Below are 26,522 nucleotides of genomic sequence, written 5' to 3'. Positions count from 1 at the left end.
GTAACATCCTAACGGTATTGGATTGAAGATTTATACAAACTTGCAACATCTGAACAACTTGCATATAAATGCAGACTTGCCATAGACAAATTCAATGATATTTGGAATCCATTCTTACAAACACTGTAATAGGTTAAGATCTGGTGAAGTACAATATCAACCTTGTAAAATATACAGTTTTGGGTCCGCTGCCCCTTTTGTTTTCCCTTTTGCACAGGTTCTGATTCTCGCTTTCTCTTTTTTGTTTGCATCTCACCATGTTTGGTGCACATATAGTTATGTACTTTTTGAACTTTCAATAAAGATGTTACAAAAAACCAAACCATACCCCCTAACGGTGTTGACGCAAACAAAGGCATTGTTAGCAGTGATCATCCAATATCTCCAATGGTGTGTGTGTGTGCATGTGTGGAGCAGAGATCTGCTCACAGATTTCCCCTTCCTCTCCTCTCCCCTGTAGATCCCTGTGGGTCCCCAACATGAGAGCAGATTTTGGGGAGCTCAGAGGGCTGCAAGGAGGAGAAGGGAGGTCCAAGCAAAACTCCACTCTACTGATCTTGGATTCAGCCCCATAATCTATGAATCCATGAACAAAATCATCCATAAACTATTCACAAGAGGGGCAGATGGGGCTCATCAAACTGGGAAGGCAACCTATCTAGGAGCTGTGAAACCAGCCAATTCTTCTCTTGATTCCTGCGACCCCTGTTAACTTTGTCGGCTCAGTTTTTCCCTGCCTCATATGTTGGGGGCAGCAAATCACAAGAGCAGTTGCCGGCAAAGATCTCGATGCAAGAAAAGCCATGAAGCCATCCTTATTTCAGACATTGCAATATATCTGTATATTGTGATGTTTAGCTGGTGATATATCACAATGTTGGAAACCACGTATTGCCCAGCCCTAGCCTTGACTTGGAGCCAATTGAAACATTCAGTAAAAAACATACAGTACAGTCTTTCCGGGATGATGGAATAGTTTGAGTGCTCCTCCATGTATGAAAGACGCTTCCACAAAAAGATAGCACATTTTGAGCTAGAGAACCTTTATCCCTCATATTCTAGTTCTCCAAAAGGAAAGGACATGTTTAGATAATTATTATTATTATTATTATTATTATTATTATTATTATTATTTATTATTTATACCCCGCCCATCTGGCTGGGCCTCCCCAGCCACTCTGGGCGGCTTCCATAAAAACCGAAAATACAGTGAAATATCACACGTTAAAAACTTCCCTGAACAGGGCTGCCTTAAGATGTCTTCTGAATGTCAGGTAGTTGTTTATCGCTTTGACATCTGCTGGAAGGGCGTTCCACAGGGCGGGCGCCACTACCGAGAAGGCCCTCTGCCTGGTTCCCTGTAGCTTTGCTTCTCGCAATGAGGGAACCTCCAGAAGGCCCTCGGCGCTGGACCTCAGCGTCCGGGCAGAATGATGGGGGTGGAGACGCTCCTTCAGGTATACTGGACCGAGGCCGTTTAGGGTTTTAAAGGTCAGCACCAACACTTTGAATTGTGCTCGGAAACGTACTGGGAGCCAATGTAGGTCTTTCAAGACCAGTGTTATATGGTCTCGGCGGCCATTCCCAGTCACCAGTCTGGCTGCTGCATTCTGGATTAGTTGTAGTTTCCGGGTCACCTTCAAAGGTAGCCCCACGTAGAGCGCATTGCAGTAGTCCAAGCGGGAGATAACCAGAGCATGCACCACTCTGGCGAGACAGTCCACAGGCAGATAGGGTCTCAGCCTGCGTACCAGATGGAGCTGGTAAACAGCTGCCCTGGACACAGATTTGACCTGTGCCTCCATGGACAGCTGTGAGTCCAAAATGACTCCCAGGCTACGCACCTGGTCCTTCAGGGGCACAGTTACCCCATTCAGGACCAGGGAATCCTCCACACCCGCCCGCCTCCTGTCCCCCCAAAAGAGTACTTCTGTCTTGTCAGGATTCAACCTCAATCTGTTAGCCGCCATCCATCTTCCAACCGCCTCCAGACACTCACGCAGGACCTTCACCGCCTTCACTGGTTCTGATTTAAAAGAGAGGTAGAGCTGGGTATCATCCGCATACTGATGAACACCCAGCCCAAACCTCCTGATGATCTCTCCCAGCGGCTGCATGTAAATGTTGAAAAGCATGGGGGAGAGGACAGAACCCTGAGGCACCCCACAAGTGAGAGCCCAGGGGTCTGAACACTCATCCCCCACCACCACTCTCTAGACATGGCCCAGGAGGAAGGAGCGGAACCACTGTATGACAGTGCCCCCAGCTCCCAGCCCCTCTAGACGGTCCAGAAGGATGCTATGGTCGATGGTGTCAAAGGCCGCTGAGAGATCCAGCAGAACTAGGAAACAGCTCTCACCTTTGTCCCTAGCCCGCTGGAGATCATCAACCAGTGCGACCAAGGCAGTTTCAGTCCCATGATGAGGCCTGAATCCCGACTGGAAGGGATCCAAATGGTCCGCTTCTTCCAGGCATGCCTGGAGTTGTTCGGTAACCGCTCGCTCAATCACCTTGCCCAGGAATGGAAGATTTGAGACTGGGCGATAGTTGGCCATCGTGGCCGCATCTAAAGATGTTTTTTTAAGAAGCGGTTTGATAACCGCCTCTTTCAGCGGGACTGGGAAGGCTCCCTCACGGAGGGAAGCATGCACCACCCCACGAAGCCCACCGCCCAGCCCTTCCCGGCTAGCTTTTAGAAGCCAGGATGGGCAAGGATCCAGGAGACAGGTGGTTGGTTTCACTCGTCCAAGCAGCCTGTCCACATCCTCGGAGGTAACAGATTGGAATTGATCCCACTCAACTTGACTAGACAGAACTCTAGCACTCTCCCGCCCCGGTCCTGCTCCCACGGTGGAGTCTACTTCTTCCCGAATCTGAGCGATTTTATCTGCAAAAAACTTTGCAAAATCATTGCAGGAGAACATGTGGCCCGTACTGGGCCCCGATGTTGCAGGTGGTTCCGCTAAATTGTGAACCACCTGAAAAAGTCTCCTGCTGCTGTTTTCTGCAGATGCAATAGAGGCGGTGAAGAAATTCTTCGCCGTCGCTATCGCCACTTGGTAGGCTCGACGTTGAGCTCTAACCTGTGTCCGGTCAGATTCTGAATGAGTTATCCGCCATCGGCGCTCTAGCCGTCTCAACGATTGTTTCATTGCCCTCAGATCCGTGGAAAACCACGGGGCTGTCCGGGCTCCCTGCAATCAGAGAGGGCGCTTCGGAGCCAAACAGTCAATAGCCCTGGTTAATTCCACATTCCAGCGGGCCACCAGGGAATCAGCTGAAAGGCCATCAACATGGGATAAAGCATCCCCTACCGTTCTCTGGAAACCATTTGGATCCATTAAGTGGCGGGGGCGGACCATCCGAATTGGTACCACCTTCCTGCAGAGGGGATGGGTCGCAGAGAAGTCCATGATGCGCTGCTTGCTACATCATGGATGAGCACTATGAGTATGAACCTAGCATCCTCCTGGGATGGCATTGCGCTCGCTCCCCTTTCATCCTCCCACAGTTAAGAGGAGGAGTTCAGAAGTGTTTGCTTCATCTTTCAGTTAAACAGTGTGTCATTTAATCCAAACTGGGAATTGCGGTTTAACAGTAACTATGGCTAGTTTTTAAAAAGTCAGCTTTTTAAAAACCCTCCTGGCCACATGGGAAGAGGAGTTGGGAGTGTCTGTGATCTCAGGAAGAGGCTAGGCTCCTTCACAAAGTGCTAAATCCAGTTTCAGTTTATTTGGCCTGTAGCCCATAAACATCAAATGTAGTGCAGGGTTCTGAAGACGACCACAGCAGGGAAAACGCACAAAAGACATGCACAAAAACCTGTGCCTTTTAAAATAAGAACATATCAAAAGCCCTGGATGTTAAGAGTATAACAAAATAAAAGAGCAATAGTTTTAAAATACAGACACTGTAGGGAAAGTTTATGGGAGATAACCCTATAAAAGTTACAGCTTATTCAAGTAGGTTTGGAATGTTTCAAGAAGAAATGTTACTGTAGTTAATTTATATTTCTTTCATTTTGCAATGAGAAGCATTGTTTATTGTTATTTTTTGTTTTAAAATTTATTTTATTTAACAACTATTAAGTATAGGAAAATGTGGACTAATGTTTCTATTGGGCCACTGGACAAACAAGTGCCTAGACAACCTCATAAATTGACGTTTCACAAATACCTGCCTGTACTCTAGGAATAGTTAATGTTGCCCAATACTGAGCATGTCTATAATCGCTATGAGGTTGCAGATCAGGGATGGAGAGTTGGATCCAGCCAGTAGGCTAGGTTCTGCCCCATATAACCTGCCTTGGCAGACCCCTTAGACAAGTGGACAAATTCGCACGCCCCCCAAAAACTGTCACCTGACATCACTATGACTACAAGCCCTGCTTGCCTACACTGGAATTGTGCTTTGTAACATGACTCGCTGCCCTATAATGGCAGCACACACAAAGGTTCCCAATTGTGCATTGGCAGTTGTATCTCCACTTGCCCCTTGTTAGATATCCCATATGACATCAGGTTTGGCCTCGCAGGTCAGATGGGAACCCATGAAATCCTCCACCCCTGTTTGTAGACCGAGGTATAGGGGTGAGCAGACCCATTTTGCAAGAGTGGATGAATTTTGCAAGTTAAGTTCTAGAAGCCTCTGTTGGTGGGTTTTCTAATCCTAGTGGCAGAAGATAGGTAGTGAATAGAGGTATTTAAAAGTTAAAGGGACCCCTGACCATTAGGTCCAGTTGTGACCGACTCTGGGGTTGCGGCGCTCATCTTGCTTTATTGGCCGAGGGAGCCAGCGTACAGCTTCCAGGTCACGTGGCCAGCATGACTAAGCCGCTTCTGGCGAACCAGAGCAGCACACGGAAACACCGTTTACCTTCCCGCTGGAGCGGTACCTATTTATCTACTTGCACTTTGACGTGCTTTCGAACTGCTAGGTTGGCAGGAGCAGGGACCGAGCGACGGGAGCTCACCCCGTCGTGGGGATTTGAACTGCCGACCTTCTGATCTGCAAGCCCTAGACTCTGTGGTTTAACCCACAGCGCCACCCGCGTCCCTTCAGAGGTGTTTACCTTTGTTATTAACCAATGTTGGCCAAGAACAAGCATAATTCTGAAGCAAAACCAAGGACAGGTGGCCCAAATCCATAGAGGACAAATGTCTGCTTCCAGCTGAAGAACAACATTGCAGACACATCTTAGCACACAAAATATATTTATATAAAAAAAGTGGTTTGTGTCACCTCTGAGGATTTATTAACTCCCAAGATCCAAACCTGTACGCTATATGTTACCTTGGTAACTATTTTGGTTTTATACACCTTCAAAACTGAAGGTATATGTTGACCCCCTTTTGCATTGCAGAACCTCAGTAGTGTAGTGCAGCTAGAATATTCAGTGCACCTGATACAGTTATTGTGAATCTTAAGGATGAATGGGTGCCAAGATCCAAGTATAGGGCAAGAACCTTTTGGTAAGAGAACCCCAGCAGAGATTTAAAATCACAAAATATGCAGCAAAATACAGCATGGAAATAATAGGCTGTAAAAACTTTCAAGTGAGTTTCAAAACTGTTCTGTTTAGAAGTTCCTTCCAAAGTCCCCCCACCCCAGCCCAGCATAGAAAAAGACCACACATTTGGTAAGTTAAAATTGGTTTACTTACAAAGTCTTCAAAGGTCAGATTCATGTGCTTTCCCATACATCAGTCAGAAAAGTTGCACAGGCAGTAAAATGTAGCTTTGTTGCAAAGTGGTCAAAGCCCCTAAACTATTGGCATGGAAACACAAAAGAGGCTGCTGAAAGCCATGCAACTGAGCTGGAACGACCAGCTCAAACCTCACACACAGAATTCACAGGTAGAGGCTTCATTATCTATTTCCTCCCAAGGTAAGAGGAAGTGACATAGCTAAGCCTTGCAAAGCAGCTTACTCTGTGGAATTAACCCTTTCATATATTAAATTGACTTAAGGAAGTTGATTATATGAATCCTACAGCAGGAATAGGCAAACTCCAGCCCTCCAGATGTTTGGGATTACAATTCCCATCATCCCTAGCTAACAGGACCAGTGGTCAGGGATGATGGGAATTTTAGTCCCAAACATCTGGAGGGCCTGAGTTTGCCCATGCCTGACCTACAGAAGCATGTTTGTTTGGTTTTTAAATCTTACTAGGTTTCCATGCCTTTCTTCTCTGCATGCCATCCTATCTTTAATAAGATCACATGAACAAGAAGCCGCTAATTAATATACAAAGGCCTCATCTGCAGTCTACATTTAAAGCAGTATTGTACCACTTTAAATAGCTATGGCTTTCCCCAAAGAAATGTAGCTTTAAAGGGGGGGTGCCTGCAACTGTCGAGACCTCTATTCCCTTCATAGAGCAACAGTTCTCAGACTGGTTTAACATTTCTCTTTCTTCATTATGTTTGAGCTGTCTGTATTCCAGCCACATTTTTAGAGCCCTTGTATAGCTTGGAAGCATGTGAGGGGGGGGCACATTGTCGCTGTGTGATCCAGCAGCCTTGCTCCTACAGTTTCCAGCCTGTGAGGCTTTTTAGAGCTTGGTGAACGTAACCCCACCCCTCGGGGCAGTCCTGTTTTTTATTTATATGTCTGTGGTCCAACTGAGTTCAGATGGAGTGCTGTGTGTGTGTGTGTAGATGAGCTGGAGTCATGAGGCTGCGTTGCTCCGAGTGGTTTTAATCAGCAGCCCGTTAGGGGAGAATGGAAAACGTCTGACAGGGCTAAGAACCAAGTAAGTAAACATAACTTTGAACTCCGAAAGCTGGAAAGAAAGAAAGAAAGAAACTTAACCGAGGGAAATCTAGCCTTTCGGCTTGTTCAAAACCAGATGAATTCTCTTTGAGAGAAGGCATGCACATTTGCCGACAGGAAAAGGGCAATTTAAAAAGATCTGGAATGAAGGAAACGGTATTTTAAAAAGCAACAGAAGGGAGGGGGGAACCTACGAGGAAATCTGTGGTGCTTTTCAGCTGTACAAAGACACCTCATAATTTTTAACCTTTCGCTTTCACGGATGCAGTTGTTCAGCTGGAGTTTTGTGGGATAAACTTTCTTCCAAACGGTAAGATTCCTTCTGCCACTAACTATTTCAGGGTGCTGAAGTCTGCTCCTTCCCAACCCACACGACGTACGTACGTGTGACTTCTTTCTCTTTTCCTGCCTCCTCTCTTTTTGCACAGGTCAGGGACTGCTTCCTGAAGGGCCGTTTGCCGTAGTCTGTTTTGCTTCGGAGACCTCGGACTTCTCGCCGTCTGATGCCATGGGAAAGCTCAAACCCAGAAGTGATGGAGAGCACTTCTGTTTCCCCGCGGGCGAGTCACGTTTCTCCCTTTATTTCACGCTGGTGAACAGTAGCCACAGTGACTCTTCCTACAATGTGGAAACGGGACAACATTAGAAGCCCAGGGTGGCCATGGCTTGCCGGCAGATTCTGCCTGGCCGGAGGTGGTGTCGACTTCGCCCGTTCCTGGTGGTGCTGGTGCTGGCTGCTTGCCTTTTCTACCAGACCCTGACACCCTTAAGGACGAGGAGATACATCTCACCAGTTGGCAATGGAGTTCTACCAGACAAAGTGGTTTCGGAGTTGGTACAGCACAGGAGGTACAAGGAGGTCTCCGCAAGGCAAGCCCGTTGCGTCCTTCCTTCAAGCAATCTACAAGGACGGAAGGAGGTAAGACAAGTACAGAATGAAAAACTGGCTTAGAAACTGGAGGCACATTTCTGGCAGTCACAGCTAAAATTAACCTTCAGATAAGCAGAGATGGATCTGCTTGCTAGCTAAGGTGTATCCTTGGCCCTGTTATATTGTTTAGATGAGGGTGTTCCAAAGTGATGACACCCCCCTGGAGTGAAACTATGGGCAAATATGTCAGATTTGTTTTTCTCAGTTTTTCAATCTTAAGTTCAGTTCTCTGTATCAGTTTGCCTCAACAGCAAAAAGGTCCTCATAAAAGTTCACCAGCATCTTAATGTGAACTTTTCCTAACGTACACATTTGTACACAATTTTGCAAACGCAACGTATTTTTGTAATGTTATATTCCCTAACATATCAATATGTATGCATACTGTACTCTAGCATGCTCATCTTTGTACTCGTGACTCGACTGTGGAACGGCATCGCAAAATTCAGCGACTTGCACATTTTGAAGGAGGGCTGCGATCCAGTTCGCGTATTGTTTCTGAAGTGTGAACTGGACAGTTTCACCTTTTGATGCGAACCGAATCGCATTCCTGCTCCATCCCTGCTGAAGCACAAAAAGGACATATAGAATGGGGAGAGACAGAGGGTACTTCTGAGATGGATGTTGACTGTAGGATGGGTTCTCCTCATGCCTGCATCCCGCAGCATCCGTACAACATCCTTGGGATCAAATGCTAGCTCACGTTTCTACATGTCCTATTTAATATAGAGCACTCTTTCCAGGAGAATCTGATAAGTTAAACAAAATCTGCTGCCAACCATTTCTGAATGACCCGTTTACGATATTAAGCCCCCACATCAAAGCACCTCAAGAGAGGGAGAAAGTGCAGTTGCCCAGTAGCAATCGCGGTACCCCAATCTCGTTGGAAAATGTATGTGGTTCTGCGTCGTTTGCACTAAATGCATAACAAGAAACCCAAAGTCCTGTGAAACGGCAAAGGCAGCGGTAACTCCAGGCACGTCCCATAGATTTGCATTTATCTGTTATTATCCAACTTTGCTTCTTCCAAGACTTACGGCTTCAAATCATATAGAATATGTCAAAAAGAAACAGGGAGATGAAGGATGGGAGGAGAAGGATAGGATTGCATATCAAATAGGATAAAGGACTCAGGGAACAGTAGTGATCATAGAATGCATTGTGTTAGCCTCTGGCCACAGGAAGTGGTCTACATAATAATATCCTTGAGTGTTTACCAACCACTTTTCGTACATTTTAAACACTTCCTCCATAATCATAGAACTACTATGATGGAATTTGCTGGGTAGAGAATTTCCCTTTGACTCAGTAAATATATAGTTATTCCCATTCCAGTACCAAGTGTGTTTGCTCAGAAATAATTGTGTTGAGTAGGCCTCACTGCCTTGAAAGTTCATATAGGATTGTTGACTTAGCCTCCAGTAAACCCTATCCCGAAACCCTGCTTACGCCTCATTGCAATCCTTTGAACAGATTTGGATGGCAAGCACAGTGCTAAGCTGATTTGCTATGTACCCTCCAAACTGGCCCTCTCATTTCAGACCACAAACAATTTGAATGTTCTGATTACGAGGACCTCCAAAATTTTGCTGCATCCTGGACTCTGTCGTTGCATATCATGGAAGCAGACTTCCAGGACTACTGAATTTTTTTTCTCTCATCTGTATGCTGACCTATTACCTAAAAATATGATGCTGTCTTCAAAATCCAAGCCATTTGATGCTGGCATATTAGGGAGATTGGACTATTTTTCTTGCTTGTCTCATTGTGTTCTGGAACAGCTAACCTGACCTACAAGCATAACAGCAAAGGGTGCACACCCTCCAACCTTTCTCCAATGAAACTTGGGGTGATCTACTCTGTTGTTGTTGCTGTATTTTATTTATACCGTGCCCATCTGACTGGGTTGCCCCAGCCACTTCAGGCGGCTTCCAACATACATAGTAACATAATAAAACATTAAACATTAAAAAAAACCTTCCCTATACAAGGCTGCCTGCAGATGTCTCCTAAGGTTGTATAGTTACTTATCTCCTTGGCTTAGAGGTCAAGTAACTCCATTCCCTCCAACATTTCTCCAATGAAAATAGGGATGTCCTAAAGAAAAGTGGGATATTCCAGGATCAAATTAGAAACTGGGACGGCTTCTGTAAATCTGGAACTGTCCCTGGAAAATAGGGACTCTTGGAAGGTCTGAGGGTGGGAATGAGAAGAAGAGAGCTAAACCCAGTCCTCCTAAGTGTGTATCACCCACAATTCTTTTCTGTAGGCCCTAATGACCTGGAGTGAAGCAGTGCTCCATCGGCCTGAACTAGAGATTGTAGGGATGCGTGAAAATAATAGTGAGTGGTGCTCTGTATTTATGGTTCTCTCGGTGGTGGTGGTGGCAACTCTGGTGGGCTGCTGCTTCTTTGGCTATCACTTGTAGCCAAATAAGATTATCTTCCATAAACATGGTTTTAAAACTGAGTCCGTCAGTGACTGTGGAGGCCAGTTCTGGATCCACACATCCTCCAGAGTGGGGACATAGGTAGGAGTTGATCACAGTGAGGGTTTGCCAAGCATGCCTTCCTCTTAGCGTGTTTCTCCCTTTCATCCTGAGTTCGAGCGTCTTCTAAACCCATGACACCTTTGGTAAAAGCTGTTCTCCAATTGGAGCACTCGCAGGCCAGTGTTTCCCTGGTGTTGGTATTTATACTACATTTTTTAAAGAGAGAGTCTTTGAACCTCTTCTGTTGACCACCAGCATTACGCTTTTCATTTTTAAGTTCGGAATAGAGTTGTTGCTTTGGAAGACGATCATCAGGCATCCGCACAACATGACCAGTCCAACGAAGCTGATGTTGAAGAATCATTGCTTCAACACTTCAAAGCAGTGTTGAGTGTCTGGTGGGCTTCCTGGTACACAATTGTTGAAATATCCTGAATGTGTGCAGTTATAGGAGATGGATTCCTGTCTATTTGACAGTTGAGAAAAAGAGTTATCGTGGATTAACACATTATCTACTCATTCAATACAGTGGTACCCCAGCTTACAAACACCTCGGGTTTCAAACACTTCGGGTTACAGACTCCGCTAACCCTTGGGTTAAGAACTTTGCCTCAGGATGAGAACAGAAATTGTGCGGCAGCAGCGGGAGACCCCATTAGCTAAAGTGGTACCTCAGGTTAAGAACAGTTTCAGGTTAAGAACAGACCTCTGGAATGAATTAAGTTCGTAACCAGAGGTACGACTGTACACTGTTATTGCATCCTTCCTCAAAGGACCTTAGGGGGGCATACATGGTTTCTCCTCAGTTTTGCATGAAGAATGTGTGCTGGTTAGACTGACAAACACTGGGACTGGCCTAAAGTCTCCAAGCGAGCTTCATGGCTGGTCGAGAATTTGAACAAGGGTCTCCCAGGTCAAAGCCCAACACTATGCACAACACCACTTGGGTACTACAAGTTAGTTTTCCTCCAGAGGAATAATATAGTTTTGGCAGAATGAAAGCTTGTTTACTACAGGGTGTGGTGTGCATAACTGAGGTTTTCTGCACTGCTAGTTTGCTAGTCGGACAGCTATTTATACACACCGGCTAATCTACACAGTTGGTGTATTTGTTCAAAAGCTCTTACATTGCATCTTGGACTCGGGGAGTTAACACAGCAGAGGAAAATTCTAATAGTGTGACCCTCTCTTCCAGTAATCTTTTAAAAGTTGATCCACCCCATCCTCAGTGCAATGACCTAGCTTTATGATGACATTGCATGCTGTTAAATACTGGATTTTACACTTTCTTTCTTTCTTTGACAAGCTCCAGTACTCCAATGATCTACGAAACAGCATTAGGAATTTTATGGAGTTAAGACACACGTCAAATGATAGGGCTCCCCCCCCCAAGTGACTTCCAAGGTTAATTAGCACAGTTTCTTGTCCCCAAATTGCCCTCAGGAGTGCATGTAGACTGCAAGGCTGCTTTCAGGTTCATGAAATGATTTTCTGAAAAGCAACCATGACAGCAGAAAGACAAAACTTCGAGGGAATGATCCAGATTTAGGAATGTGCTTCCACCTTTTCCAGAGGCTCTTAAGTGTGGCCAGAGAATATTCTATGTTTTTCACATCATAGTATTTGTTTATAGTTCCTTTGTGTGCCAGAAACAACCACTTGTCCTTGAGTTACCCACATTCCAGCTGTGCTGAAATATTTCAACCTTAGTCATTTGTTTGATCATAGTTATGAAATGAACAACCTCTTGTGGCTGTACGAGCTATTTTCCTGGTGACATTTGTTAGAAAATCTGCCGACGGCTCTTTAAATTAAATGTCCTCCAGACCATTTCTCTTATTACAAACAAATCTATGTCATGACTATAAATAAAATAGTCTTGTCGCCCCTCGTTATTGGGCAGCTTGCATCTAGAAATTGCTCTGTAATCCAGATATAGCTTCATCTAAGGGGTGGCTGATAATTCAGATCAGTGCTTTTTTCTGGGGGTACACAGGGGTACGCATACCCCTAAACATTTTGTGAATCTAAGTTTGCCCTCATTGAGGGGCAGTATTTCAATATGAGTGGGAAAATGAGAGTATCCCTAAACATTTTCTTAGGAAAAAAAGAACACTGATTCAGATACCCTTTTGCTGATTTCTTAGTAGCAGGTCTGAGTGTAATTTGATGAAAAGTTGTAAGCAAGTATGGCCAAATAATGCATCTAGAATGTTATTCTTTGCTTGTTAGTATTTTATCACTTGTAGATTTTAAGACGCTTGACAAAAGTTTGTCCCTTCCAATAATTTTGAACCCTTTTAGGGCAATATTCACACCTTAGCGCTGTGATGTTGAACCTGTGGGCCTGCAGATGTTGCTGAACTCACAACTTCCATCATCCCTGACCACATAAATGCATAAAGTTTCCAATATGTCCCAGTAGGGCTAGGCAGTGCTTTTTTCTGGGGGTACTCAAGAGTACACAGTACTGTCACCTTCCCCCTCCCCTAGATAGATAGATAGATAGATAGATAGATAGATAGGCATTTAGAGTAACAACAAAAAAAGGAGAATATACTGGGGCTAGGAGAGATCCCTATCTGAAATTCTGGAGAACCACTAGCTAGGTGGACTAATGATCTGACTCGGAAGTTTACGGAAACGATTCCACAATATACAACATGACAAGGAGGCAAAAGTTTGTCCTGGTGTGTATATTTAGGGACAAGGCCTGGCTCTGGTATTCATCCTCTTTCCTGTTGCTGAAATATGAACTTCAATTACAGTAGGTAGTACATTCTTTGTGGCTAGCCCAGATTGACCCATACTCCTGTGGGAACTGCAATCAACCTAAAATAGGGACAGCTGAATGGAGGACCAGTTTAGAGTCAGCTGAACTGAATATTTGTAGCTGTGCAAGTTCTGAGCATTCAGAAGAATGGCCAATCTTATTGTTTTAAAAGTTGGACGAAATCTATGCAGTTCTCACAGCAAATTTATTTATATTTGCTTTCGGACTGTTTGTGCTTGACCATAAGGCAACTAAGGGAGGAGAGAGGTTGGAAATTTAATTATTTACTACATTCATATGTATTTATTTATTCTATTAAATTTATATACCGCCCCTCAACACAAGACCTCAGGGTGGGTCACAGAACAAAATGCAAGATAAAACGCAAGTCAATAATCAAACCAAAACAACAAAACAATAACCCCCCCTTCCCGCATACACATTTAAAAGGCTATTAATAGGATATTAATCGGTCAAAGACCTGGTTGAAGAGGAACGTTTTCACCTGGCACTTAAAATATATAAAATGAAAGGACCAGGTGAAGCTCCCTGAGGAGAGAATTCCACAGATGGGGAGCCACTACAGAAAAGACCCATTCCTTTGTTGCCACCCTCCAGACCTCATGGGGTCCAGCTTTCCTCCAGGAAGCTCAAGGTACATGGCTCTCCCCACTCCATTTTATCCTCACAACAACCTTCTTTTAAAAAGCTTTTGTCCTCTCGGTTCCTGAGCTTTCCAGTCAGCTTTTGCCATTTTGATGTAGTCCATCCGCTTGGTTTACCATTCCTCTTTTGTAGGGACTCTTTCTTCAACCCATCTCTGGGCTAAAAGCATCTGTTTCGCACACATAAAAAGTATTTTCTGCTCCTTTGGAATGTCAGTACCTATAATTCCTAATAAAAAAAGCTTCTGGTTTTTTAACAAAAGTTATTTCAAACATATTTTCATTACATTATATATCATCTCCCAGAAAGCTTTATACCAGGCATCCCCAAACTCGGCCCTCCAGCTGTTTTGGGACTACAACTCCCATCATCCCTAGCTAACAGGACTAGTGGTCAGGGATGATGGAAATCGTAGTCCCAAAACAACAGGAGAGCCTGCTTTATATGACCACCACATACGATAAAAACCTTCTTTCTCTTTACATTTCCAGCAGGTATTTGTACTTATTCAATAATAATAATAATAATAATAATAATAATAATAATAATAATAATAATAAATTTTATTTATATCCCGCCCTCCCCAGCCGAAGCTGGGCTCAGGGCGGCTAACAGCAATCAAAATAGTGCATCATTCTAAAACATTCATTATAAAATTAATTAAATCAAATTAAGATCAAATTAATGGCAACCATCAAGCAAAATTTTGTGCAGATTGCCAGAGGAGGGGGTCAGGCTGCGCCCTGACAAAAGGCCTATACATTTTTGCTAACTCACTAGGAGTCAAATACCACCTGTACATCATTTTCATAAAATTTTCTTTCAGCATACAACATGCCGTAAATTTCAGGTCTGTTTTCCATAACCTTTCCGTCCAAGCATTAAACCCAGTACCACTCAATTTATAATCTGCATGAAATAACTCATACATGAACAATAGCCCACATCTTCCTTTTGGAATATATATGTCAAATTATTAAGCAAAATGAGTTTGTGTTTAGCACTATCTTTCCACCCAACACCCAAAGTTCTGTCGACCAACCACATAAGCCGTTCAGCCCACTCTGTGTGCTACGATGCCAACAGCCAAAGCATATCTCCCTGATTTAGGGGCCTGCCCTATATTTAGATAGCAAACAATGAGAAGCAGAGTAGCATTCCAGCCATCGCAGTTCAAATCCTCCTCCTTCCTGAACAAAAATACTAGTGATATAAAAAGCCAACAAATGTTTAAATAGCCTCCAGAGAAGGAAAAAAGAAAGATAGAGGAAATTAGTTTCTTTCTAGCAATGTAGGAAGCACTCAAGCATTCTAGGGTTGCCATATTTCAAAAAGTTAAAGCCAGGACACCCTGAAAGTTGTTGAGCTGTTTTTAGGAAGACCTCAAAATTACTGAACATTTTTTATGGAAAACCCAGAAGTTGCTGAGCTTTCTTTTTTTAAGGCAAAAATGCGATTTTGCAATTGACTTGCCTAAGATCCAGGGCAAAGCGCCACCTTTCAGAAATTCTCCCTGGGTGTCAATTCTGCCTTCGAAATCCTGGCAATGTCCTAGACATATAGCAGCCCTAAATAAACCATATCCTAATAAAACATTCTGGAGGGGTGTGGACAACTGGCAGAGCTCCATATGATAATACAAAGAAGCGTGTTTCAGAAACGTACACTGGGGGGGTTGTCGGCAGCTGATTTGCATGTTCAGACCCAGAGGACCCCCCCCCCGCTAAATAAACACACAATTGACTCAAATTATAGTTTTGGGCAGAATTTAGGCCACAACTCTATTGATTACAGAAAATGAGTGGTTGCATAGGCTCTGGTTCGACTAGCTCCCTGCACCCTTGCACCAGAGCTCTATCATAGGTCAGCCAAGGGTGAACACCTGAGGTAGGTAGAAAGCCCGAGAACGGACTATGTCCACTCCCCAGATGCTCCCCTGGACTCAGGCATGGGCACAACCCCCTCTCGGGGGTTGACCAAACCAAGTTGAGTCCCTGGATTCCTTTAATGGAGTACTCTTCACATAGGGATGGCGAGACTGTTCTCCCATCCCTATCACCTGAACTAGTGCCTATCCGCAACCTTACAAGCTGTGACGATTTGCTACGCGGCAGGCAAAACCCAAATGGCAACAGCCAACCAGCCAAGTGGGGAAAATTCCTGCCATACCCCTGTCCCAACGACAGATGACACACGACGGCATAGCAAGGTCAATCGCAAAATGCCCTAAATTAGGGAGAGGTGGGCGGGTGTTCTGATGCATGAGCCAAAAGAGGAAGCTCTGGGTCACATGCATGGGCATAAATAGGTCCCTTGATCTGTTTAATCAGCTCCCCATTGGCCAGATTAAACCCAGCAATCGGGCATTGTGGCTGTCCAATATACCCACCCATATCCAGGAGTCAGTCTCCAGGTCTCACTGCAACACGTTCCCTCTTTTAGGGAGGACATGCTTTATAGCACAATAAATAATGAAGTTGACTCAGGTGCTACTTGAGTGGATCTCTTTCCATTGGGCCAAGTGGCTTTTAGCCAACTTCCATCCATCCCTTGGCACCCCTGAAAACAAGACACCAAGATTTCACTATAGCTCCATGGTATTCCTGGTGGTCCCAATAAATTTAACTTGCTTTCCAGAAATTTGTTTGCCGTTGACAAATGCCTGGGTGATTCGCAGCGGGCATGGCTGGCTTATACCATTTTCCAGCAACAACTTCGCTGGAGTGTGGTTATGAACATGCTATATTTTAGTCAATACAAAATGTGGATGGATGCTCAGTGTTTACACACGACTTCATATAATCTGTGGTAGAAACTATGTGGCAAATGACTTCTGTTAATTTCTGGGTAAATGTGATGCAAACCTACCAGCACAGATATCCAGGAAATGAGATAGATAGATGATAGATAGATAGATAGATAGATAGATAGATAGATGATGGTAGATTAAACGGCTCAGGACCGCAATACCCCATAGACTGCCTCTTTCCATATGAACCTACCTGGACCCTGAGATCACCTTCTGGGGCCCTTCTTCGTGTACTTTCTCCCCGAGAGGTCTGGAGGGTGGCAACACGAGAACGGGCCTTCTCTGCAGTGGCTCCCAGTTTATGGAATGCTCTCCCCAGGGAAGTTCGCCTGGTGCCTTCATTATACACCTTTAGGTGCCAGGCAAAAACTTTCCTTTTTAACCAGGCCTTTGGTTGATTTTATTGACATCCTATGCCCTTTTAAAATGTGTTTTTTTGTGTGGGGGGGTATTGAGTTGTTGTTGTTATTTTGATCATATATTTTGTGGTTTTATATTTTGATTTTGTCCTGTAAACAGCCCCGAGACCTCCAGATATAGGGCAGTATATAAATTCTAATAATAATAATAATAATAATATAATATTCAGTGGGGAAAGCACTTTGTCTTTTCATCTTATTTTTTAATGCAAGGCCTTTTGCTGGCCTCTGGTGCTCTCTTTAGCTTGCATAGCTTCAAAGCCATTTCTGTTTAAATACGAAATTGGCTCAGGAACATGTGCATAATTGCTGTCCTATTGGCGAAAAAAGAAGATTTATTTTATTTTATTTTTTAGGGCTAACATTCTGAAAGATAGAAGGGGAGGAGCAGAGCTCATTCTTTAGAACTCTCTTGGCATAAAATGTAATTTTAGTAATCCTGCCTCATCTATGTCTGACTTTGATTAGAAACACAATCCACAAAGGGGGGCGGGGGGCGGGAATCCACACTGGAGCAGGAACCCCATGAAGCTGGCCTAATCTCCTTGGATTCATTCAACCCACCCACATTTGAAATAAGAGAGAGTAGTTACCGTACATAACCCGGCTGCTTAGGAAGGGCCATTGAGTTAACTGCATCACATCGCATCTGCGCTCTTTGGTTTGCATCACACTTCCCCAGTCGCAATCCTTCTTACAGGACCATTGCAGAAGCCAAGTGGGAATAACTTATAGTTCTCACAGCTGATAAACAATCCTGCACTTTTGCAATGGGGTGCAGAGAAGCAGTATAGCTGCATTTAACTGTCATTAGTTTGGATGTGAGGGAGAGCCAGCGGTCGCTACAACAAAATGCGTATGGTGCTGTGGTCTAAACCACTGAGCCTTTTGGAAGATCGGCGGTTCATATCTGCACAACAGGGTGAACTACATTGCTCTGTCCCATCTCCTGCCAACCTAGCAGTTCGAAAGCACGCCAGTGCAAGTAGATAAATTGGTACCACTGTGGCGAGAAGGTAAACGCCGTTTCCATGCGCTCTGGTTTCTGTCACAGTGTCCCGTTGTGCCAGAAGTGGTTTAGTCATGCTGGCAACATGACCCAGAAAGCTGTCTGTGGACAAACGCTGGCTCCCTCAGCCTGAAAGTGAGATTAGCGCCGCAACCCCATAGTCACCTTTTACTGGACTTAACCATCCAGGGGTCCTACAAGACAAGGTGAGAAAACACAGAAACACGGCAGCTATGTCCTTGGGAGACGTATTCTTGAGGTGGCCACAAACCTTATGGCTGCTGAGCGTCTCTTCTATTTAAGCAGACATTTTGTGTCAGAGATAACAACTGCAGCTGTATTACTTTTTCATAAAGGTAAAGGCAAAGGGACCCCTGACCATTAGGTCCGGTTGCAGACAACTCTGGGGTTGTGGTGCTCACCTCGCTTTATTGGCCGAGGGAGCCGGCCTACAGCTTCCGGGTCATGTGGACAGCATGCCTAAGCCGCTTCTGGCAAACCAGAGCAGCGCACGGAAACACTGTTTACCTTCCCGCTGGAGTGGTACCTATTTATCTACTTGCACTTTGTGCTTTCGAACTGCTAGGTTGGCAGGAGCAATAGGAGTGGGGATTCGAACCGCCAACCTTCTGATCAGCAAGCCCTAGGCTCTGTGCTTTAACCCACAGCACTACCCACGTCCCTTACTTTTTCATAGATGCACCTATATGTCTGCTTCTGTTTTATCATTACTAGATTCTATAACTCTGCACGTCAACTAATCTGATGGTTATTTCCTTGACATTTATAACTAGATAAATATACCCCCGTCAGCACATCACATATGCTTATCTGTTTCAAAATTGTTCTTGAGTGCAGCAAATGAGGCTGCTTTTGGAAAAGTAAAACCATCCACCCACCCTAGTTAGAGGAGTATAAAAAGCATAAATTATTTGACCAGGCTCTTTTCATCTGTTGTTACTGAATCTTTTCATGCCAAGACTCAGCCTGAGGTACTTTTTTTTTAATGTAGAATCAGGTCTGAAAAAGCAAGATTGGCAAAGTTCTGCATAAATTGGAGCGTCGCTTCCAAAGCACTGTGAATTATGACAGGCTCAACTGACAATAATTTAAACAGAATTAATAGTGATGGCGACGTTTTGTGTACAAAATGGTTAACAGCTTAATGATACTCATTCAGAAAAGGGGAAGCATGAAATTTGACAGGTTGTTTTTTAACCAAAACACAGTTCAGGTCTTTAAAATATATCTCAAAAGAAGGGAGAAGAAACTTTATATGTTGTTGGTCAGAAAGTAAAGGCCGTGAGTCAGTGATAGAGCACGTATTTTACATGGAAAACATTCCAGGTTTATCCCTGGCATACCCTGATTGAGACTCAGAAGAACTGCTAAAAGTCTCAACAATACTAAGCTATACAGTGGTGCCCCGCAAGACGAATGCCTCGCAAAACGAAAAACTCGCTAGACGAAAGGGTTTTCCGTTTTTGAGTTGCTCCGCAAGACGAATTTCCCTATGGGCTTGCTTCGCAAGACGAAAAACGAAAACGTCTTGCAAGTTTGTTTCCTTTTTCTTAACACTGTTAATACAGTTTCGACTTGACTTCGAGGAGCAACTCATAGAACGTGGTGTGGTAGCCTTTTTTGAGGTTTTCGAAGACTTTGGTGATTTTTGAAGCTTTTCCAAAACTTCTTTTAAACTTTTAAAACTTTTTTGGGGGGTTTTGGATTTTGGGTTGGGGTGTTTGGAATTCAAGGACTTGGTGTTGGGGAGGGGTTTGCAAGAATCTGGAAGCTTGTGTGTGTTTTTTCTGCATTTTTATGATTTTCTGTGACCATTGGGCCACTCTGCTGTTTTTTTTTTAAAAAAATCTGGATTTGAATTTCTGTGTGGTGGGTGGCTGTGGGAACAGTTGAGGAGGGGTTTGCAAGAATCTGGAAGCTTGTGTGTTTTTTTCTGCATTTTTATGATTTTCTGTGACCATTGGGCCACTCTGCTGTTCTTAAAAAAAAATTCTGGATTTGAATTTCTGTGTGGTGGGTGGCTGGGGGAACAGTTGAGGAGGGGGTTCTTCAGCAAGAAGCAAAGAGTGGAAGAGGAACCTTCTTCGAGTTGTCCCCCAGAGTCTTAGAAAATGTACTGTACATTTTGTTGATTTTTAAATGTTTTTCTGTCATGTTTAGAAACTTAATTTATTGTTCCTTCAATTTTTGAAATGCTCTTTACAGTATGTGTGACTTTAAAGAGCACTTAATAAACTCTTGTTGTACCAAATTTGGCTTTGTTTGGACTTTTTTCGACCATAGGAACGCATTAATTGAATTTCAATGCATTCCTATGGGATTTCGTGCTTCGCAAGACGAAAAACTCGCTAGACGAAAAAACTCACGGAACGAATTAATTTCGTCTTGCGAGGCACCACCGTACTAAACAATACTAAGTTCCTTGCCTTAGCAGAACTATGCATTTAAAGCCGCATCATTCCACTATTTAGTTATGGCTCCCCCTACAGGAGCCAAATCCCAGGGGCCAAGGCCCCTTTGCCCCCCCCCCCATATTTGAAATTGATGGGCATTGCCATTCAAATAATGTGTGTGTGCTGCATCTTGTGATCAGTTATACAGAAAAGACCTTACTTGGTCCTCCCAATGTTTTATTCAAGTTGGCACCCCTAGCTCCTCCAAAATAATCTTGGGAACTGTAGTTTGCTGAGGATGCTGAGAGTTGTTAGGAGACCCCTATTCCCCTCACGGACCTACAGTTCCCTAAGCAGATTAACAATCAGTCCTTCTTCTCAGGAAAGACTGGGAGTTACCCTCCAACATTTCTCTGATTAAAACTGGGACGTCCTATTCCGTAATGATGTTGATGATGATTTTATTATTTATACACCAATCTGACTGGGTTACCCCAGCCCCTCTGGGCGGCTTCTGACATACACAAAAGCATAATAAAAAAAATCAAACATTAAAAAAACTTCCCAATACAGTGGTACCTCAGGTTAAGAAGTTAATTTGTTCTGGAGGCCTTTTCTTAAGCTGAAACTGTTCTTAACCTGAAGCACCACTTTAGCTAATGGCGCCTCCTGCTGCCGCCGCGCCGCCAGAACATGATTTCTGTTCTCATCCTGAAGCAAAGTTCTTAACCCAAGGTAATATTTCTGGGTTAGCGGAGTCTGTAACCTGAAGCGTATGTAATCCGAGGTACCACTGTACAGGGCTGCCTTCAGATGTCTTCTTAGGTTCTTGGCTTGGGGTCTCATAACTCCAACATTGCTCTGATGAAAATAGAGATGTTCTAAAGAAAAGTGGGACATTCCGGGATCAAATCAGAAACCGGGATGGCTTCTGTAAATCCGGGACTGTCCTTGGAAAATAGGGACACTTGGAGGGGGAAATAGGGATATTCTAACAATTCTCTGCAGCTTAAGAGGCTACAGTTTCCAGGATTTTTTGGGAGAAACTGCGGCTGTTTAAAGTGGTATGATACTGCTTTAAATATATTGTGTAGATGGATCTCAATATAACAAAAATACAAATCCTCCTACTATTTAATATGAATCTATTGCCTTCAGTATAGGTCCTGTGCAGAACACAATCTTGAAACAATCCATGGAATCTGAACTCGGGTTTGCCAAGCCAAACCTCAGGTTTCTACCCAGTGGATACAGTGGCTAAATGGAAAGCTTAACAATATGCTTAGTCCAGTCCTGTAAGCTAAACATCTTGTTGCTAATGGCACAATTAGAGAAAACTAGGGATCCTGGATTTAAAAGGGAAAGGGAAGTTTCCACTAAAGAAGCTGAATTCTCCATCGTCCAGTTAGAACATATTTATTCTCTTAGTGCTACATGTGTGTTTTTGCAGTAGGAAACATTAATGTCTAGAAGTAGACCCTGTTTTACATTTTGTGGTCTGTTCAACAAGTGGCCAAGGAAAGATTTCAAAGCACCTGCATTTAAATCAAGAGTTTATAAAGAAAGTGTTTGGGTCAACTCCTTCCAGAAGCAGAACAATCCAGTACAAAAGCTTTCTGTCTAGACGCTTTGGAAATGAGAGGCTAGATGATCTATTATCCTGTTTTCCAAAACTGACTTGTGCAATGTTTTTAGGAACTATTTTTAACCGTTATTGCTGCCTGTGAAGGAAAATTACTGCTTTGTTTGGCTATGTTCCAGTCAGGCCGTTTTATTTCTAAGTATAAATTCTGTCAAAGTTTTATTTGCTAATTAAAAGCACAAAAATGAAATGGCTATCGTTTCTACTGGACCATTAGTGGTAGTAGGCTTGACTAAAACATTTAGAATTCTTGAATCTTTCCAAGGTCAGATATTACAAACACACACACACACACACAATTTTGCTTTCTTCCTTTAGAGAAAAGTTGTACAACATTTATGTCATCCTTATGGAATAATATTTTTATTAAAAAGGTAAAGGGACCCCTAACCATTGGATCCAGTCATGACCGACTCTGGGGTTGCGGCGCTCATCTCGCTTTATTGGCCGAGGGAGCCTGCGTACAGCTACCGGGTCATGTGGAGGAGATGACTGTGTGAACCAGGATACACGCAGAGATAGTCAGCAGGCATTTCTGCAATGGCCAAAATTGTGTTTCTGGAATCAAGGATTTGGAGAGCTTGGGGGTTCAGTTTAAGCGACAGTTTTTGATGTATTGCACTGTTTGGCTGGATGATGTAACTGTAATCACAGTTAAGACGAATCAACAGACTCTCTCTCTCTCCTCTCTCTCTCTCTCTGTGTGTACACTAATATTTGGTTTGCCTAAACTGTCAAATTCTAGTCCAGATGAAAAGGTTTTGTGAAAGTTGTGAAAGTTAGCTAGATTTTGGCAAGTTTCCAGGAGAAAGGAATTCCACAGCTGTGGGTTAGGCACTAAAATTGTCTTGCTGTGTTCCTTCACTGTCCTTACCTGGCACACAGATGGTAAACGCAAGCCGGCATTCTCCCTTGAACTTCCAGATTCCACTGGGGCCTAGCGTAGATGAAAACATGACTCATAGGTATGTTAGACTCTACTGGCGTAGGACTTTATGTATTAAAAAAGCTTGGGTGACTGCCAAATTCTGCTTAAAGTGGAATCTGGCTTAACATTTACTTTCTATTACAGTGAAATAGCATTGTAAAACAGTTTGCTGACTGAAAGCTGTCGTTTCCCATCAAATCCACTGCAGATTCATTTATATTTATCAAGGAAAATATTGAACGCTTTGCACCATGTGACAATTGGCATTTTGCTTTCTTACAATAGCTTCGTCAGTCTCTTTATCCTCACTGTATTCCAATCCTTCTGTGCCAAACCGCCTTTCATTCATACAACTTTGCATTTACTCATACAACACATGGTCATATGTCTCTGTCCATCATATGTCTCTGTTCAGGGTGAAGCCTGCATGAGACATAAGGGATGTACAAAGTATTAAACTTTTGCAAACAGTGAGATTGTGCAAGACATAAGCCAGTCTGAACCTTGGCACAGGGAAGAGGAACTTGTCGCATTGCACCATTCCTCCATAGGTCCCCCCCACATTACTATTTGCACTTTTAAGAAAAAGCACACATGAGCTCTGTCCAGTATAAATCAGGACCCTTTGCAGCTGCTATCTGCAAAAGTTTCAAGAGACTGGTGATGCATTCAGCTGTAACCTTTGCCACATCTAGTTTGGTTGTCAGCTGTAGCCTTCAGGTCCACAACAGTAGACGGGAGCCCCTGTTCTAAAGACTACAAAACCCAAGGTGCAGTGTAATTGTGTGAAATATCATCTACATTATTGTCTGATGCCTTCAGTTGAATTCAAACCAGAAGCTGAACTTTCCATGAAATGCCACTGCTTGTGAACAAATCTTAATTCCCCCCACCCTCATCTCACTTCATGACAGAATTTCTCCAGATGGTTTTACATAATCCCAGTAAAAAACACTCTTTGAATTATATTTAGAAAAAAAAAGAGAGGCAGACATATGAAGCAATAGGAGACTTTAGTAGCCCTTGAGGCTAACTGAGAATAAGAATATAATGAAGAAACCAGAGGCCTTTCTCCTGGGCATAGTCGGCCAATTGGTGTTAAAGAAGGACAGAATTTTCTTTATGTACGCTACAACAGCAGCAAGAATACTCATCGCAAAGTATTGGAAGACACAAGATTTACCCACTCTGGAAGAATGGCAGATGAAAGTGATGGACTACATGGAATTGGCGGAAATGACTGGTAGAATCCGAGACCAGGGAGAAGAGTCGGTGGAAGAAGATTGGAAGAAATTTAAAGACTATTTACAGAAGTATTGCAAAATTAATGAATGTTAGAATGATGTTTGATTGAAGTTAAGCGGTTTCTAGCTGTAATGATATAAAAGAATATGGAAAAATTGGATTTCTAAATAGGTAAAAATTTAATGTTATAATATATTAAGATCAAAGATCAGGATAATAAGGAGGGAAAGAAATTGCTGAATTAATTAATTGAATTGGAACACAAAAAAGGGAGGTATGAGGAGGTCAGGGAAACAAGGATATGAATGTAAGATATGAAAAGGTTGATTTTTTATTTTTATTTTTTTCTTTTTTTCTGTAAGTGTACTTATTTTTTATTCTGTATTTTTCTTGTATTTTTATTTTTGTCTTTTACTTTTGTATTTCTTGTTTTTATGTAATTCCTTTTTCTGAAACTTTAATAAATATTATATATATGAGAGAATAAGAATATACTGGGGAAGGAAATATCAGAAGAAGATAGCAGAAAGGGGTAAAAAGGGATGAAGGGGTGTTTTGAGGTAAAATTGTACTTCAAATCATAGAATCTTAGAGTCATCTAGTCCAACCCCCTGCAATGCTTCACTGTTGAATAAATAGGTTATAAATACAACCTCAGCTGGCCAAGCATGAATTACAAGAGTGTGTAACACAACACCGTTGAAATCCTAACTTCCTCTTTACTCCTGGTTACTTTTGCTTATGAGCACAATGCATTTGCTGCCTGGAATATTTCGAAACTTCTTGCCTGACACGTTTGTTCAACATATTTCATAAAATGTGAATGGAATAGTTTCAGCTAGCATCAACTGTACTGATTGTAGTCAGGGAAAGAGGTATACTCTATATTAAAAACAGAGACGTGTTAGTCGTTCATCAAAGAGCTTAACATAGTTATGTGTTTGCCCCCCGCAAAGAATTTTATACTTGAGCCAAGTGTAACATAAAACTACTTCCTGCGGCTGGGAAAATATGGCTTCAGGCGTCACTTTATAGCTGGCTATCGGGCACCTCAACAACTGGAAGCATTTTGACTGACACTCATTTATAGTGAAACATATAGCCAATACCCAAAGACCCACAATTCCGTGTTTGCATAATGTCTCCTGTAAACACTCCTTGGCATCAGTTTAGCAAATATGAAGCTTATCTGGCAGCCCTCTAACTTTCCAGTTTTGTTTTTGCATGGTGGGTGTTCAGATTATTAGTACAGTGGTACCTCGGATTAAAAACTTAATTCGTTCTGGAGGTCTGTTCTTAACCTGAAACTGTTCTTAACCTGAAGTACCACTTTAGCTAATGGGGCCTCCCGCTGCCACTGCACCGCCAGTGCATGATTTCTGTTCTCATCCTGAAGCAAAGTTCTTAACCCGAGGTACTATTTCTGGGTTAGCGGAGTCTGTAACCTGAAGCGTCTGTAACCTGAAGCATCTGTAACCCGAGGTACCACTGTACACCTAATCAAAATTCCAAATTAAAGCTTCTGCACAATTACATTCCCAACGGGAACTTGAAACTTGTATTTTATTACAAGATCCATCAAGTGGTTACCAGATAGTCTTGCCACAGTTACTATGCATGCTCTAACAACAAGTAGATATGAAACATTTTGCATAGGGGGCTGCGTTTAAAGTCTTCTGAGAAATTTCAGAATCTAGCAGCCAGACTGATGCCATTAGTCTTAAAAATCAGTCAGTTTCCCATAGTCTCCAACATTTCTCCCATGACAATAGGGACGTCCTACTCCATAATAATAAATTTATTATTTATATCCCACCCATCTGATTGGGCTGCCCCAGCCACTCTGGGCAGTTTTAAACATACAGTGGTACCTTGGTAGTTGAACAGCTTGGCTCCTGAACAAATCGGCTCCCAAACACCGCAAACCTGGAAGTGAGTGTTCTAGTTTGTGAACGTTTTTCGGAAGCCAAACATCCAACGCAGCTTCCGCTTGAGTGCAGGAAGCTCCTGCAGCCAATCGGAAGCCACGCCTTGGTTTTCGAATGGTTTTGCAAGTCGAACAGACTCCTGTAACGGATTAAGTTCGAGAACCAAGGTGCTACTGTATATAAAAACAGCTTGGGACCACTGTATCTGAACAACTGACGTCTCCCATGTGGACTCTGGTTTTTTTCACCACTGTGGTGCAGCCAAATATACAACCTTTTTGTGGTGGCACCCAAGCTATGAAATATTCTCTCCAGGCACACCTGTATGGTACCTGTTTTACTTGTTTTCAAAGGCAGATTTTGGGGGGCAGTGTGCGGATTTTCATATCCTGTCTGTAGAGAACAATGAGAAGAACAATTCATGTATAAAGGAGCCAGCATATAAAAAAAGAAGCTCTGCATGAACCACCTCCTAGTTTTGGGTTTGTCCTGGG

The 26,522-nt window shown here is 43.2% G+C and overlaps 1 protein-coding gene across 1 annotated transcript in view; it reads left to right on the top strand.

Annotated features, from left to right (window-relative positions):
- Positions 1-7,434: 7,434 nt before the first annotated feature.
- Positions 7,435-26,522, top strand: part of CPED1 (cadherin like and PC-esterase domain containing 1) — a gene marked incomplete at its 5' end in the record, with an annotated part of 127,931 nt that continues 108,843 nt past the window's right edge. The window contains one exon of the mRNA XM_082239544.1: positions 7,435-7,692. Coding sequence (XP_082095670.1) covers positions 7,435-7,692 — 258 coding nt within the window. The remainder of the gene's footprint in view (positions 7,693-26,522) is intronic.

The sequence above is a fragment of the Podarcis vaucheri genome, assembly GCF_965113315.1.
Source record: "Podarcis vaucheri genome assembly, chromosome: 10".
In the NCBI taxonomy this organism is placed as follows: Eukaryota; Metazoa; Chordata; class Lepidosauria; order Squamata; family Lacertidae; genus Podarcis; species Podarcis vaucheri.
Note: the sequence above shows the minus strand (reverse complement) of the source record. Positions and strands in the feature narration are given on the sequence as shown.